Source organism: Lasioglossum baleicum, chromosome 6 (assembly GCF_051020765.1).
Source record: "Lasioglossum baleicum chromosome 6, iyLasBale1, whole genome shotgun sequence".
Classification (NCBI taxonomy): domain Eukaryota; kingdom Metazoa; phylum Arthropoda; class Insecta; order Hymenoptera; family Halictidae; genus Lasioglossum; species Lasioglossum baleicum.
The window spans coordinates 7,913,417-7,929,522 of NC_134934.1; the positions used below are offsets into that span (position 1 = coordinate 7,913,417).

The window sequence follows — 16,106 nt, forward strand, 5'->3', positions numbered from 1 at the left end:
AAATAGGTGAAATTACCAATTGTTTATATTGTTTTCAGCTTAATTTTTAATAAACACGACAACGATCACGTTATGTTGAAAACACCGATTCTTATTCTGCTGTGTTCAGACGGGATACGTTTTTTCGCACATGCGCGGCGTTTTCAGCCTCAGTAAAGTATGCTTCTCGAGGAAATGTGGCACCTTGAGCGCCATGCAGAATTTTAAGAAATTGATATGATCTCCATGGAGCCTACTACAAGTTTGGTTCTTTGAGTTTTGCACTCCTAACTCGTCCATTTGGACCACTGTGCGTCCCGTCAATTATACCAGTACATTCCCGCCGATATAGCTGCCTCAGGGCTTTGCTACATCATCGCCACATCATAGATACGTTACTGTTTTGGACGCGCATGCGCGAAAAAACGTATCCCGTCTGGGCACACTGTTCCCAGTAAGCAAAATGCTCGGTTTTTGCCGGGCAGCTGCGTCAACAGAGGCAACGCTTGCTGCCGGCAGAAAGACAGTAGCCGGCAGTAGCTGCCGGGTAGATGAAAGGCAGCTCGGTCCTAGATTCTGCCTGGTCGCATTAACATAGACGAGGTATTCTCATCGGTGGCACTAGTATTAGCGCGACCTGCCCTGTATAGCCGTGCTGCCTTCTTACGACGAGGCAGAATCTAGGACCGAACTGCCTTCCATCTACCCGGCAGAAGCTGTAGCCGGGTAGATGGAAGGCAGCTGCGTCAGCACAGGTAGCGCTTGCTGCTGGCAGGGTGTCCTTCGGTCAGGATAATACCCGCCATCTGCGCGGTAGGCTGTGCTTGATTTCTGCTCGGAGCAGGCATGGCAGACTGGGAATTTTGATATAATAAAGAACAAAAAATACATAATAAACAATAACAAAGACTTAAAACAGTGTGTAATTCACCATTACAACCATCTGTAGACGAATTGACTTGTAATAAGAAGAAAGGAGCAGGTAAACCTTTACATCACGGGAGGAACTGCAAAAATATACAGGGTGTTCAAAAAATGTTGTACTTCCTTCAAAAGGGGTGATTCCTGAGGTCATTCGAGGCAACTTATTATTTAGAATAAAAATTCTCTACTTCATTGCAACGAACTGGAGCAAAATAAAAATTGAATTCCTTTCTTAATCGGTTCAATAAGTTGAACACAGTATGATGCTCGTGCTCCTCTTATCTATTTTTGTGATAAATGCATGAAATCCGCAATCTAGTGATAAAATTTAATGCTGACAAAGTTCTGATTTCATTTTTCAATTTTTCATCCCCTAGTTTAGAAAATTGTGACCTCAAGATTAGCTCCCCAGTGTATACTAAATCTACATTCCTATGCCTTACTTACATTACTAATGAAATACTTGAAATCTCTTCAAGCAAGACGTCGAATCCGTAAATGGTTTGAAAGACCATGCATGGCTAAAAGAAACAGCGGACAATGCAACGAGCACTTACTGTCTACCGTAACAAAACAATTTACAGACTCTTATTGCTAATAATAAGTCCGTAAGAGCCGACTACACCGCGTAAACGGTGCGGTGTGGCGCGCGGTGCACCTCTGACTCTGCCTTGCGAGAAGAGTGCACAGTGCGCAGTGCACCCGACAGTAGTAGAATAAAACAATGATCGGGCGACACGAGGGCACAATGAAGAGGCGTAAACTACGGTGGCTCACGGTGCGGTGGTCTCGCCAATGGTCCGTGCGACCGCGGGGCTCCGCCTCTTAAGCGTGGCCAGTTTTCCCCCTTGGTGGTGATATCGTGATTGTCAGCCGCGCTTGGTCGAGCGTGCGCAGCAAAGTGTACACCCACGCACACGCTCGCAGCATCCATGGCCTAGGAGGCGAGGACGGAGGCTTACGCTAGAAGTGCGCAGAGAAGTGTGCGCGACGTGTCGATGTGACCGGGTCTATGGATTGGTCGACTCGACCACTTGCAGCCCTCCCGAGAGACGAGCTGGCGCTGTTCCTCTCTGGCTGGGATCTTCTCGCTTATTCTCCTCTGCGTCGAATCGTCTGTCCTCTTTCAGCCAATTCCTCTCTCGTCGGATCGACTCTTCTCCTCCGTCTTGCTCGGTCCTCAATGATTCCCATTCTCCTCTCGTTCCACCGTCACACTCTTGCCGGAGCAAGTAGGTGGGCACTCGTGCGTCCTCTTTCACGCATACACCGTCACTCGCTAGAGATAGGCTCTCTCTGGCCGCATGTACGTGTGTCTCACGCACGACGGGAAGAAGCGACTACCACAAAGAACGGGCGGGGGCCGCGTTCTAAGGCCACGCTAGCCGGAGAGGAGATTTCTTATTTCTGCTCTGGTAAATCTGTCGCCCCAGTCAGTGAGGCAGCGAAGGGCGAGCCGCGCACCATTGACCGTGTCCGTGCTTCTTTTTTCGTCTCCTCTAGAAACGCCACTCTCGCTACCCGGTTGTTTGCCGTTCCTCCTCTCTCCCTCTATTTTTCCTTCTCTCTCCGACCCACGCTGCAGACGTCTCTCTTTCCTTCTTTCCGTCTCCGCTACAGAAGCACGAGACGGTGTACACGGACACGGTACCGCACCCCGTTTGCACCGGTTATTTACTATCGCGCTTCATTGTCGCGTTTCACCCTCGAGTGGCTCTCATCAGCGCGCCTGAATGAACGCTGATCGCGTGAATCCCCAACTATTCCACGCTAGTCATCCTTTCGTCAAGTGTCCCGCGAGTTAACGCGATTCCGTGTGAGAACAGTTCCGTTCCGGCTGCATGAAGGATTGGTTGGTGGTTGCGTCTCGACTTCTTCCGCGTTGACCGGTCGAGTGGCTCCGGAGCGCTCTTCCGATCGTTGTACACATCCTTCTTGCGGACGCGACGCGACGTCGTCGATTCTGTTATCGTTAGATCGCCGTCGCGATTGTGAACCGACGATCATGCCCGACACCTCCTACGGAAAAATGTAAAGTTAGGGGGTGGCGGCGCGCGAGGGAACACGGTGGTGCCACGTGAGAACTGTGTAGAGGACACGAAGACCTGCTCGGTGCGATACAACGGCTGCCCGGACACTTGGGGATTCGATCCAGCTTCGATAGAAGATCTTCCTGGATCGCAAGCTCCGCCGAAGGGATCGAGCAGCTCGAGGTCCGCGGAATCACGAGGGAACGTTGCGTGTAGCCGTCGGCTGCGAGCTTGCTCTTCCCGATGGATCCTTTGGTGCTAGGTGAGCGATCCTCCTCCCCCGATTGAAACGCGACCATGTAAATGCCGCACATTTTGCAGCGATGCCTGATTATGTAACGCGACTGCGAATTCACTGGCGGAGATCGTCGCGGCTGATTCTGGTTGCGAGCGTTGTCGAAACTGTTGAATAACAGACATCTAAGGTACTCGAAGGGCCTCGCAGCATGAACAACGATCGAACGGTTACCCGTTTATCTCTCGCGGCAGCGTCTCCGGAGTATTATAGCTTCTACTTTTTGCTCGGAGCGTTTTCTACGGAGATAGATTAAATCGTCGCGCGTTCGCGCGGTGTATGTACGTGTCAATCAACTTCGACCTAATTGAATTTATAATTAAATGAGACGCGGTGATCGGATGTATGTATCTCGTGGCGCCGTCGGCCGGTCACACTTATTAATTTCGCGTAGCACGATAATGGGATAGGCTGGCGCAATTATTATCAACCGACACGGACCATCGATGGGAACAGCGGAGGAACTGCACGCTCGTTTTCTCTCCGTTTCTTGTTTCCGATTAACAGAACGTACCGCGGCGGCCTTCTGCGCGACGAACGCGCAATAAACATGTAATAAACCGTCTCATTAAAGTCTCTCCGGCGTGCATCGCGCGTCAATTTCCTGGTTTGAATATTCATTGAACGCCAGTAAGCCTTTTGCGTACCGTGACAGCTCTCAACCGGAATCGAAGGTTAACCTGCGGCAGAAAAACAGTTAGGAAAGCCGATCGTTTATCGCGCGGGTTATGCCTACGCGTGGGCACAGTTCCCATTCATAGAAAATCGACAGCGTTTCGACTGCACTCACATTTCTCCGGCAACCTTTGGCCTCGTTGGGTCTCGGCTGCCCTCTCGCCCCTTATCGCCCGGCTTTACGTCTTCTTTTTTTCTTGAAACTCTCGACAAGACCGTGCTACCGTACGAGACCCGTACCGTCACGTCGATACCGCGCGGCCAGCCGAACGATCATCGTTTAATAATTATGTCAGCCGCACGAAAATCGAAACTGACCGGTCTAACGAGCCTGTTTCATAGCTGCCTTCCGATGAGAACGCTCGTTCGTGTGATCTATGCGCCGGACACCGGTCCGCATCCAGCCAACAAAGTATTTATACTCTTCCTGAAGGTTTCGGCGCGCCGATACTTCCGAAAGCGAGGAGTGCAGGGCGCAGTACATTTACGTAGAACCTGGATACATCTTACGGTAAAACTTGTTCGAATTCTTTCTTGATATTCCTTGATCCGTTCGGCTGCCCAAAGGCTCGCGAGTTTTGGATTTCTCGTTCCACCCCACGAAGGGGAACGCGCTATCGTTAATTGACGAATGGCGGTACCGATCGACGATGCCGGAGCAAGTCCGTATCATGACCTACATTTTGGTAACGCGATCATTAATCACGAAGATGTGCCACGTTTGTTGTGACGCGTGAAACGTTGCCGATGACCCAGATCTAACGTCATCCCAGCGGCAATCTCTCGGTGGTTTTGCCACGCTTAATCGGACGACGGACACGCGTCGCCGCCGCGAATTATTCGAAATCCAGCGGGTCTCTTCGAGTGTCGGCGCGATGACGAAAAAAGTCAAAGCACGGGAACCTTGAACCCGAGCGGGAACAGATAATCTTTCCAGAAATTCTGAACGACCTGTTATCGTCCAAATAAAACGGACGGCCGAACTTTGTCCGGGACTGAACGTTCGGTAGCGTGGTGGTCCGATTAACTTTTGCGGAACGATGTAAGTTACGCGTGAAAATAATACGCTCACGATTTAAAACGCGCCTCGCGTTATCTCGGGCCCGCGTCCGAGCTCTCTTCCACTTCTTTTATTCCCCTCGGATGACGTTGACATCCCTCGGAGTCATTGACACCAATACAGCCGTAACCGTGCACGGTTCAAGACCTTGATATGTGAACGCGATACATTGGAAACGTACACACCGAGATAAACCCGTCCGATCGTACTCTTCCAGCGGGAGATACGCTCGACAATAAAAATTTGTCACGACACATTGTAACGGACCGATTAACGTTAATGTTTCTGCATTATTTTGCACGAACCGGCCTGGAATGGCGACGATCGCGAACGAGACGCGAACTGTAAAATGGCAGAGGCCACTCGTACACGAGGATGGTATAATTGGCATTGGGCCTTTGTGACTTGTTAATCCAATAGGGCTATTGGTTTGTTACCGTTTGTCCCGTCGGTTTAAGTCGAAAATCAGATTGTTCTCGGCTAGAAGTTACAGACAAGGCGATGTTGACAGTGGCGGGAAATGTGCAGTTATAGATTCATTAGCGTTCAATTAGTAGCGTTTGTTCCAGTTAAACAAGGTGGTCGGCTTTTAAAGGGTCTGGTTGACAAAGGACTGCGCAAATAGTTGTATTAGCTTCTGGAGTTCTCTCTCGAGTCTCGGGCTACCTACGGGTCGTTTGCCCGCCGCTCCTCTTCACCATGTTATGTACCAACAAGCTCTCGAAACTTTAAAAGGGTCCAGGACAATTCGCTGTCGCTAATTTTGTTAATCTCTCGGAGAGTGGACCGTGTTCTTCGACAGTAACTTTGCCCTCTTGTTAAATAAATTTGAAAGCTACTAATTATTCCGGAAGGTTTTCCAAATATTTCTTCTTTCCTCCAACAATGTCCGAAGTCTGGAGTTTGCTCCTGCAAGAAGAGAACATATGTGAAAACTATGAGATGAGATGATTGATCTCGAGGCAGACTGGTCTCACGAAAAGAAGGAACAGTTGACGAACTTGATCCCCAGGCTCGAATCGTCGTGCACTTTAAAGAAAAATATCTGCAACGTTATCGGCGGCTTCGACCGCCTGCGCGCTGTAAATCAGTCCCGATCTGGAAGCCGTACAGGATATTCTGGCAGAAGATATTTCGAAAATCGCGGTTGAATCGCGTGAGATCGCGTGACAGAAGTTGGCTGAGGATCGCGACAGGGTGGAACGTATCGCATGGACTATTTCGTCTACAGGCAACGATCCTACGGCGAGACGATTCCGAGATGTATTGTCGACAAGTTATTACTTGCACGATTTGGAGGTAGAGTTCTGCATACCTGTCCCGTGACTGGGAAACCTGGCGGACCGCCATCGGGATACCTTCTAATAAACCGTCCCAAAAATTCGGGATTATATCGCTGCTCCTAAGGTGAACCGACCGAAATCACGTGTCCAAAACATCTGAGTTCGGGAAGTTCGTACTTCAAAGCGTGTCTGCACCTGTGGACATTTTTTGTAAATAATTTTTTGGGTCTGTTTCGTCAGTTTTATTGTAATTTTACTTACAAGAATCTGACTCGATCTGTTCCCATCGGAACTCATGATGCGAGGACGGTGTTCAGAAAGGTTCACGTTTGAAATAGGACCTTTTAAATAAAGTTCCGGAGCTCTTTAGATCCCCGCTTTCCAGGAGTTGCAAGCTTGCGAAGAATTTTGCGATCTTCCGTGTCGTCGGAGCGTTTGTTCTTCTTTGGATGGGACAGGAAACGTTGGTTCATCCGGAACCATCCTCCTAAGCGGAAGTTCGCGAGCGTCCCGAACTGCAAGATCGATTCTATTATTACCACTCGTGTTCGTATCGGCTTCTGCTTTTGATTTTCGCCCTTTCGCGAGACGCTGGGACAGTCGTTCGCCGGGATCGAAAAGGAAAAAAGAACAGAAGCACGCTTACGCCGGTGCGAGTTTTTTGTTCGTCGATCGGATATATTTCGGTCCCACTGTCATCGCGTATTCCAGATGTGAGCGGGCTCGCGCGCGCTCTTCTGCACATACGCGCGAGATAAATTTTGCGCGGATGTATTTTAGGTGCACGAAGAAAGGTGCGGCCCGCGGGGATGAAAAAGGGGGAAAGAATTAGAGGGCCGAGCTGGTGAAAGCTCGGGAGGCGTTGTGCGACTCGAGCGCGCAACAAATCGATCGAGCTTTCTTTCGGAAAGCGGACGCTTGCATGTCGCGAACAACATTGTGAAAGATTGAAAAAGAAAATCGACGAGAAAGAAAAATACAGATATCCGGAGAAGTAGAATAAGATTCGGTCGCGACAGAACCGCTCGTAGGCGCGTCTGGAAAGTGGCGAAGTTGCGATGAAATTGAACGAGGTCAGACGGTTATCGTGAAAAATGTAGCGCGATTAGCGTATAATTAATTTCCTCTTGCGTCAAGTTGCATAAATTTCGCAGCTATAAATACATCCTACGGAGATCTAGTGAAAAAGGCAGACGTCCACACTTTCCACGATATCGTCGGAGTCTCGCGGGCAGTTTCTTCGAACCAGTGCAAGGAAATACATTATATTAATTATGGGTTTTCGCTCGGGGCGCGCGCATTGTCGGGCCACGCGATAACACAATCTCGGAGAGCTTCGGCTCCAACCGATTTTAGCCGCGAACGTTCAAAAATCGCGACCGGCTGCCAAGAATCCTTTTCGACGGAAGATAACGCGGTTTGGCCGGGGCCCAGGTTTACTAAGCTACTGGAAATAATGATGAAGCTTGACAGGACTATTTCGAAGCCGTGGATACACGTGGCACAAATCCATAGCAGAGTCTTCTGCTACCGATACCGTTCTTTCATAGACGTTCCATGTAACCGCAGCTTCTACCAAGCAAAGTGACCGTTTCCCCAAAAATTCGAACAATTCGTAGGACGTTCGTGCACGCTATAAAGCTACTTCGCAAAATTAAATTATCGAGTGCCGGGCGCCTACGGTTGTAACAAAAAATCAACCTTTTCATCCCGAATATATGTTGCACACGGCGTTTTGTTTAACGCTACATTAGTCTCGATCGTTCCCGGAATCGTTTAGCTTCCGAGTCCTCGTTCGCGCCGAGGAATTAAGAATGTTTAATTTCTGACGCGGCGACGCCTTGGCAAACTAATCACTGACATGTGCGCGGTGCCGCGGAAATTAAATTAAAGATCCGTTTCTATAGTAGCGAGGAGGCCGACAAAGGGGACGGTGCCCGAGGGGTCGATAATTAGCGAGTGAGAATGGTAGACAAACACTGGTCGCGTTCGGAGCATCTACGTAAGTGAAACACGTGTTTTCGAGGGTGACACTGACATCCATCACTCGTTTCGTGCACGCCCACGTCTCGGACGATGCCTTGCCGTTCACTCTTCTACTTATATCCGGGCCCTTCCCGCTCGTCCGTTTGCCTGCGACAATTTGTTTCGCCCCTCGCCTCGGTATCGTTTTCGCGAATTTTCAGCCACTGAATTAGCCGATTCACGGTAGAGGCGCATCAACCTTGTTACTCGATGACGTTCAATCGCGTTTCGAATAATAAAAATTCGCGAGATCGCGCCTTTGACGTTTCGCGCCTTTATTCCGCTCCACCATTCGTTCGGTCCAGATTGGAAAGACGTTCGAGAGAGAAACGAGGAGAGTACATAACTGCATGAGCTGTCGCTTTAAATTTTCGCAGATCTCCGCGGATTCAGCGGTCTCAAAGGGACGCGCTCGTCATAAAGTGCGCTAAACGTCTCGCAACATCACGGGCCGAACGTTATCAATTACCGTCACGGTGAAACTACCGCAATCAATCTGGATCGCGAGCACCGCGCCGACTCCCGCTATTTCGCGAACATAATTCACCGTCTGTGACGGGGAGTTCGCCGGTGATCGTCTCACAATGAGCCCGCTGTTGAATCCGCTCGGAAAGCGAAGCTGTTCCTCTTCCTTTCGTTTCGGGGACCGGGGCCGTCTCTTTCTCGAGTTTCCACGGCTGATCCCGCGAATCGGGGAGGAATAAATCGTTGCCGGAAGATCGAGTGGGTGCATAGATCTGCGGATCGTCGCGTGGAACAGCATTTCACGCACGCACACGCGTGAACGTCGCCGTGCACGCAATATTATGAGACTTTTTCTCGGAGCGCGCACCGTGATGAATGGCCGAGATCAAAGGGCCCGACTTGTGTAGTCATTTTACACGCGTGTAATACACGTATTTAAGACCGAGGAGACCGGGCTGGTGAGCGCGTGTGCGTGTCCCGTCTTCTCGCACATGCTACGCACAAGGAGGATTCCTGCTGGAACATCGGAACTCTTACTTTTCGCTAATTCGTCCTCGGCGCCCAATCATCCCGCCAATTCGCTGCCTGGTAATTCGGTTTTTAAGATCAGACGACACGACACACCGAAACACTCGGTCCACCTGCGCTAACCGGGCAATCTTTCAATCCTAAACCCTCGAAATTTCAGGTATCCCTCAATTTAACAAATAATTTGTTACGGCAAATGTTTCACCGCAATCAACGGCAGTACATTGTAGATCATTTTCCTCCGTGTTCACGATAATTCACAATTATTTTTTGAATTGGGAGATAGATGAAAATTTACCGAACGAGGAGTGAATTCATCTTCCGCGGTTAACAGGTTGATCTCCGAATGATTTAGTTGCTTGTGGTTCGAAAGTGCGGACTTAGCTTTATGCGACCAGGCGTTTACTGCTGACCCGTATAGAATTTCTCGAAGTCGAGGTTTCCGTGCACAAGAGACCGATGTTGCGAGGGACAGGAATAACAGTGGTTCGGAATGATGTTGTGAAAGAGACGTAAGAACAACATACTGAATGTTTCCCGTACATACTGATCTCTCGCTGGTTGGTCCTCTGCCGAAACCGCGGCATCCTCCTCGCAATTTTCGGAGACGGCGTTGACAGAAACATCGTCCTCCTGGAAAATTCGTCGTACTTATAAATCCATCGGACGAGCGGTTTATCCCCTCATTAATTACTCACCTACCAGCGAGAGCCAACGGAGCAACGTATAAACCACGAGGCTTGTCCCTCCAGTTTAACGACCGCAGCTCCCTCGCGATCGAACGATCGTTGGCAAAAAGACAGGGCCTTTAATGTAACGCGGCTCATTAAGTCCAAATCGCTGGAGTTTAACGGGCCACGTCGGGGTCGTTCCACGAATCTGCGAGCCGCTCGGCAACTCATCCCCGCGGCGGGTTCTTTCCCCGAAAACCCTCTCGCCGATCGAACCTTGGATTAAACACGTTGGATCGGTTGAAGGTTCATCTGACCTCGGAGCTGTCTGAAAGCTTCGATCATTCCATAAAGCGTATGCGAGATCTTCGAACAGGCGCCATTTCCTTCCCTCCTCTTCTTTTCCTTCAAAAGATATTCTGTCCATCGACGAAGGTCGCGAACGACGTTTCGCGCCTCCGCAAAGAAATTCGGCGTTAGGAGGCGATTCACAGGGATGCGGAGAAAGATGGTGAAAAAAATGGTGGACGGTGGGTGCGCGCAAAAACGCGTCTCTGAGGTCGGCGTGGCGGCGTCGCAGCGTCGACGAAACTCTTGTTCCAGGAATCGCAGGGCCCTCCTTTCCGCCGTGCGGTTTTCTTCTTTGCTGCTCTCTTTTTCTCCGCAGTACTTCCACGGGCTCGCTCGGTGCGCAGAAACAGAACCAAAGGGAGAACGAAGAGGGCCGTATAAATTTCTTTTCCGCGGCGTCCCTCTCGCGGCCGGAAGAGGAGTCGCCCGTTAGGGCTGCGGGAATCCGCCCGCCTCCAACCCTAGAATTTATAACGATTTTATTAAAAAAAGAAACGAATTGTTCTCACATCGGTATATCTACCGAGCAGTCTCATCGTTTAAAGACGGTACTCTAGAAAATTTGCCACGAAATCAAGATGCAGAAAAATAAATCAATTACGTTACATGGTGAACCCGCTTAAATTTAGCGCCGAGCAAATTAGGACCAGCTACAGAGACGGTCAAGAATGTTCGAACAGCGTGTCGCTGTAGCACCCTGTTATAAGTGGCCCTATGTCACGAAACACGGAAGAAACGCGCCAATTGGCCTGACAATTTGTTTCGGGGATAATTGAAAGATAGGACGCGTAGGTGGATTCCAGTCGGCTTCGAGCCCTCGTCGGTGATGGTCGAAAGTGTAACTTCGTTCCGCCTGTCTCCCGGTTAAAGATAGCCGATCTTATTATGCTTGTAACGGGTTGTTATGTTCGGTTACTCGCGTGTACGGAATCCCGGTGGGTTTGGAATGCAGTTGGGGGCAATTCCTAGGGCATCGCTTCGCTAATTAAGGGTTGTTACACGCTGGCTCGAGCGGACAGGAGAGCGAGGCACGCGGCACTCCACCACCGTGTACATCTGCATCTCGTTAAAACGAACCCCGGCGCCAGGTGTAAGCCCCGATGCGGTCTATATTATCGTTGCGTTATTTCGGCGGCTCGCCGAATCGATGCTAGATTGCTCGGACCCCTTCGTATTTCGGACCCAGTAATCGAAATTGTGTTGCTCTTTTCGCGGCGGTAAGAGATCATATTCAAATTGGACTTGAGTATATTGGGGTCCACCTTAGCCACCGGTCGCCATAATAAAAGGCTAGCTTGATTAAAAGCTACTCCAGATACTTTTATAGGCTACCGCACAGACCACTGCTCTACGAGGCCAATTCTACAAATAAAATGATGCAATAATAATTTGAAGTATATTCAATTGCAAGATATAGAAATGGATACTTAAACATCCGATTGTCCACAGAAGGTTTAACAATACTATTTCTTGTGGTCGTCGCGTAACGAAATGGTAGAGAATATTTTTTTCTTAAAACAGTACTGCCCTGCAAATCAAATGGTTACATTAGAAACGACAGAGAGACTAATGGGTCTGCAAGAAGTACTTGCAAAGATATACTTGAAAAATTGCTAAATAAACTTTTACGTGGATCTCGAGCATCGTCAATTCTACAGTTACAAAATTGGTCGGTCTTTCAAGGGTTAACGATGGTTTTTCTCCTCTGTTTCGGGAACTAGAGAGCAACGCGTCCGAATTGGGTGGCGATCAGCACCAGCAGCAGCAACAACAGCAGTCCCAGCACCAGCACCAACAGCAACAGCAGCAGTACGGCGAGGTGAACCAGTTGGGGGGTGTGTTCGTGAACGGTCGACCCTTGCCGAACGCGGTCAGGTTGCGAATAGTGGAGCTTGCACAGCTGGGCATCAGGCCGTGCGACATCTCGCGGCAGCTGCGGGTCAGTCATGGTTGTGTCAGCAAAATCTTGGCCCGGTACCACGAGACGGGCAGCATACTGCCGGGCGCGATCGGCGGCAGCAAGCCCCGGGTGACCACCCCGAAGGTAGTCCAATACATCAAGCAGTTGAAGCTGAAAGATCCAGGGATCTTCGCCTGGGAGATCAGGGACCGACTGCTCTCCGACGGTGTCTGCGACAAGTACAACGTCCCATCGGTGAGCAGCATTTCCAGGATATTGAGGAACAAGGTCGGCGCGGCGACTGCGATCCATCATCATCCCCATCATCCAGCGCATCATCACCATCATCATCATTTGTACGCGGCCGCGGCTGCCGCGGGGGCCGCGCTTTGCCCTGTCCCTTACCCGCCGACGCCTTATCACGCGACGCCGCCGCCGGTTACGCATCATCATCATCATCACCACCACCAAGGTTGGTAGCTCGAAATTCCTCCCTTTCCTCGCGAGCGCCGTATGCTGGTCCAACGTGCGATTCCAGCCGAGCAAAATTCAGCCTTCTCGATTAGTTAGAACTCGGCTGAAACTGCATTTTATCATTAAGTTTACGGGACGCGTTCTAACATTTGTTTCTTTGAGTATGTATAACGACTAAACCTCCGGGTAGATACATTCTCGTTATCTCAACAAAACAATGTACAACAGTCGCTTTTAGTGCTCCGTAAACCTAGTGTTAATCCAACGTGCGTCGCATAGTGGCGAATATCCTGGTGAAGAGTGTCGACGCGAAAAGATGGACTCCACGAATTTATTTGTTGTAGTTGGTGTTCGCGAGACTTCCATGCACGATAGGTACTCGGACGGCTTTAATGCCACGTGAATTTTGGACAGGATTTCTGCGATGTTCGCCACTGTGCGTCGGTTTCGAGCAGGAATTTTGCGCGAGTCGCTCGCACGCGATCTCCCGGCAAACTCGATGCTCGAAGCGATAAGCTACCGTCGCGCAGCCGGAGCCGGGCATCACACGGAAAGACTGATGCCAACTGAATCGAATTATTCGTACGCGAATGGTATATCGGTTGCTGTCAGAGGAATCGGGTGCCATCTCCGCTGGTTCGCGACACGATACTAAAATCAAGCTCCGTTCGACGACGACTGGCGCGAGTTGACGTTGTGCGTGCGTTCAGTTTTAGCAGCGAGCTCGCGGGATATCAGGCAACAGTCGGGTCTGTTCCTTCCATCGTGATACCGAGCGGTGCTTAGCGAATGTCGAATACCAAGAACCACGTTCCTACCAATTCGGTACCGGTGCGTTTCCAGTTGGGCCGACGACGCCGAGCAAGCTGTCGCCTTCGTCGCCAAGCTCAATCCACGCTGGCCATCAGCCGACCACCACGGGCAGCCTTCACTGGCCTAGTCCGCACACGGTCCACGACATTCTCGCAACCAGCTGCAATCTGACCAATTCGCCGTCCTCTTCGTCGCCGACGTCGCCGCTCTGCGTGTCGGTCAACAACAATCATCATCACCATCAGAGCAACGAGAACGTTGCGGGTAACAACAACAACAACAATGAAGAGGAGGGTTACCATCATCCGCATCACCATCACCATCATCATCAGCAGTATTACGCGTCCGCTCTCTACCATCATCATCATCACCACCATCACGGGGACACCGTGACGCCAGTGGTCACAGCCTCGCCGGTCCTCGCCGTCCAGTCCATCATGATGCAGTCCTCCGCGGCGAGTAGTCAGCCCGCTAGTCCCTGCAACTGAGACGGTTTTGACAGTGCCATCGAAAGAAGTTTCATAGACTCACCTTACGAACGATAGGAAAATTGAAGCGCTCTGTGAGTGGTGCGAGTGCAACGACGCGATATATCCACGATCGATCGTTTCCGACCATTGACTCTGGAAACGAAGGATAAAACAGCAGAATCGCTTCGAGTGACTGTGAGACCGACGCGACGATCAGAGAACGTTATTATAGTTGATCGGTGTCTCGAACGATGAACTGTATCATCACCAGTATTATATGTTTTGATCGTCGTTGATTGCCATTGATTAAACGCCAATAATGCCTTTTGCGAGTGCCATAAAGAAACTACTACATGATATTGTACATATATTGTAATTGACCGTGTATGCGAAGAGACAGTGGTGCAAACGTTGTCGAAACTTTCAGAAAGGTTCACACGCTGTTCACGGTTTGTCGCTGTTAACGCGCGTATTTTTAATCATGTTTCTCCGATAATTTGCATGGATTTCATGAGATAATTGTTAACACGGGAGCGTTGTATGTTCTCGAGAAAGACAGTGATCGACGCGCGAATCACCCTAAAAGAACTATGTTATACATACATGTATATCGATGTTATTCGAGCGACGGACGAGTGCCGATCGTTTCGCGATTACGTGACTGTAATCCTCTGTCATGCTTTTTTTTATGAAATGTAACTTTTGCCATTGGGAAATATATATTTTCCATCGAGTTAACTGGCAGAGCGTTCCTTTTACTCCTTCAACGCCTGGCAGCGAGCTAATCACACTGTCCGGGACAGTCGTCAGGTAAGTCGATCAAGTTTGTATCGAGCGTGGCTGCAATTAACAGAATAAATTTAATAAAGGATTAGCATCAAATTACTTCGGAACGACCGAAGAATTAGATGGTAACGATGCGTCTCGGGAACGTCTCTAGCTCGCGCTGCACCGCCACTATAATTAAACCGAAATTTTTCCGGGTCCGACATTAATCTGCTTCCTAGCTCACGGCTCAGTTGGCACGCTGAAGAGCTCGAGCGAATACAGCGGTGCTTTAGATTCCTCGCGATTCCGGTATTTACATCTTGGCACGCCACGCGGTACCTTCGGCTACAGTTCTCTAGGGCCACGAACCGTCCAAATGGCCCTCCATCGAAAGACCCATTGTTCCCTTAGCAGGAAGTTGAAAATCTCGATTTGCGTGTCCACGAAACCTTGGGGAACCGCGAGTCGAAAAGCTAAACATTTAATTCGCAATCGTTTCTGTTGGTTCCGTAGAAAGTGTGCTCCATCTTAACACTTTATCTAGCGGAAGCCTGTTAACCCTTTCACGATGTCGAAGAAACGATGCAACGGACGAGTCATCATGATTTCGTCATAGAATGCTATGGACGAGATATCTCGTTAAAAGTCATAGTTTATACATAGAACAATCTTTCTAATAATCTTAATAGACTTTCAAAAATTATGAAATAATTGCCGGCGGATAATATGTTAAGAGTTCTATGAGACCACCGTATTAGGACAGATCCGATGAGGACCGCGATAGCCTACAATAGTTGCAGCCAAAGTCAATCTCTCATTGCGATCTGTTTAATTGCCGAGACTTCCGCGAGCCGAGAGGGAAGTTTTAGAAGCCGCGATCGAAGAACTGTCGGGGCCATCGGGATTTAGTTGTGCGTGCCTTCGCAAACGAGTTCGCGATCGATTGGCGCGCACAAGCTGTGTATTCATTTTGATTAGACGTTTGAACGTGGACGGTGGAAGCCCTCAGAGACCACCATTTTCTTTCTACGGCGATTCTTCGAGGCTTTCGCATGTTGCATCCTTCAAACGAGATTTGTTAGGGATTTCCTGATGCAGGCGCATCTTCGACTTGTTAACGAACCAGCTGCGATTTCCGGAAAGCCTTACATATCCGGATGTCTTTCCACGGATTCCTTTAACTTTTCCCATCGTAATTGGCGTTTGTTGACTTCAGACGCGGTTCCCCTCGATCGCTTGTCGACTGCGACTTGTAAGATGCCCGCGTAACAACCGATAGAGCGCGAGCTGCGTGATTGATGCTTCCATTTCGAGTAATCGAAGCCCCTTCTGCGTAATCGATGATAATGCGCGTGCAACGTTTAATGAGCTGCGATATCGTTCTTAATGCGTTCG

The 16,106-nt window shown here is 49.7% G+C and overlaps 2 protein-coding genes and 1 long non-coding RNA gene across 4 annotated transcripts; 1 reads left to right on the forward strand and 2 right to left on the reverse strand.

Moving 5' to 3' along the window:
• Window positions 1-23: 23 nt before the first annotated feature.
• Window positions 24-2,331, reverse strand: LOC143209596 (uncharacterized). Its single transcript, XR_013009109.1, has 3 exons — window positions 1,351-2,331; window positions 911-986; window positions 24-833 (listed from the first exon to the last, which is right to left on the reverse strand). It is a non-coding gene; the product is annotated as an uncharacterized LOC143209596 (long non-coding RNA).
• A 451-nt stretch (window positions 2,332-2,782) lies between these two features.
• On the reverse strand, window positions 2,783-14,107 carry LOC143209593 (uncharacterized). 2 transcript variants are annotated; one of them, XM_076425438.1, is made up of 9 exons: window positions 13,773-14,107; window positions 13,479-13,681; window positions 9,963-10,747; window positions 9,812-9,897; window positions 6,508-6,761; window positions 6,279-6,441; window positions 4,019-5,872; window positions 3,009-3,908; window positions 2,783-2,922 (listed from the first exon to the last, which is right to left on the reverse strand). In XM_076425438.1, the coding sequence occupies exons 8-9, from the start codon at window positions 3,245-3,247 to the stop codon at window positions 2,907-2,909; spliced, it is 255 nt and encodes an 84-aa protein (XP_076281553.1). In that variant the 5' UTR covers window positions 3,248-3,908; window positions 4,019-5,872; window positions 6,279-6,441; window positions 6,508-6,761; window positions 9,812-9,897; window positions 9,963-10,747; window positions 13,479-13,681; window positions 13,773-14,107; the 3' UTR covers window positions 2,783-2,906. The 2 variants fall into 2 exon arrangements, with proteins under 2 accessions (XP_076281553.1, XP_076281552.1); XM_076425437.1 differs by having other exon boundaries at window positions 2,876-3,908.
• On the forward strand, window positions 2,977-14,107 carry LOC143209586 (uncharacterized). The gene is made up of 3 exons (XM_076425426.1): window positions 2,977-3,195; window positions 12,008-12,658; window positions 13,504-14,107. Exons 1-3 carry the CDS (start codon window positions 3,177-3,179, stop codon window positions 13,959-13,961), a joined length of 1,128 nt encoding a protein of 375 aa, XP_076281541.1. The 5' UTR covers window positions 2,977-3,176; the 3' UTR covers window positions 13,962-14,107.
• Window positions 14,108-16,106: the final 1,999 nt, after the last annotated feature.

Bases quoted from the DNA above. Each gene is read 5' to 3' on its own strand.
- LOC143209586 (XM_076425426.1), top strand. The intron at 12,659-13,503 runs GTTGGTAGCTCG...GTGCGTTTCCAG, and splicing joins TCATCATCACCACCACCAAG to TTGGGCCGACGACGCCGAGC.
- LOC143209593 (XM_076425437.1), bottom strand. From the start codon at position 3,247: ATGTGCGGCATTTACATGGTCGCGTTTCAATCGGGGGAGGAGGATCGC.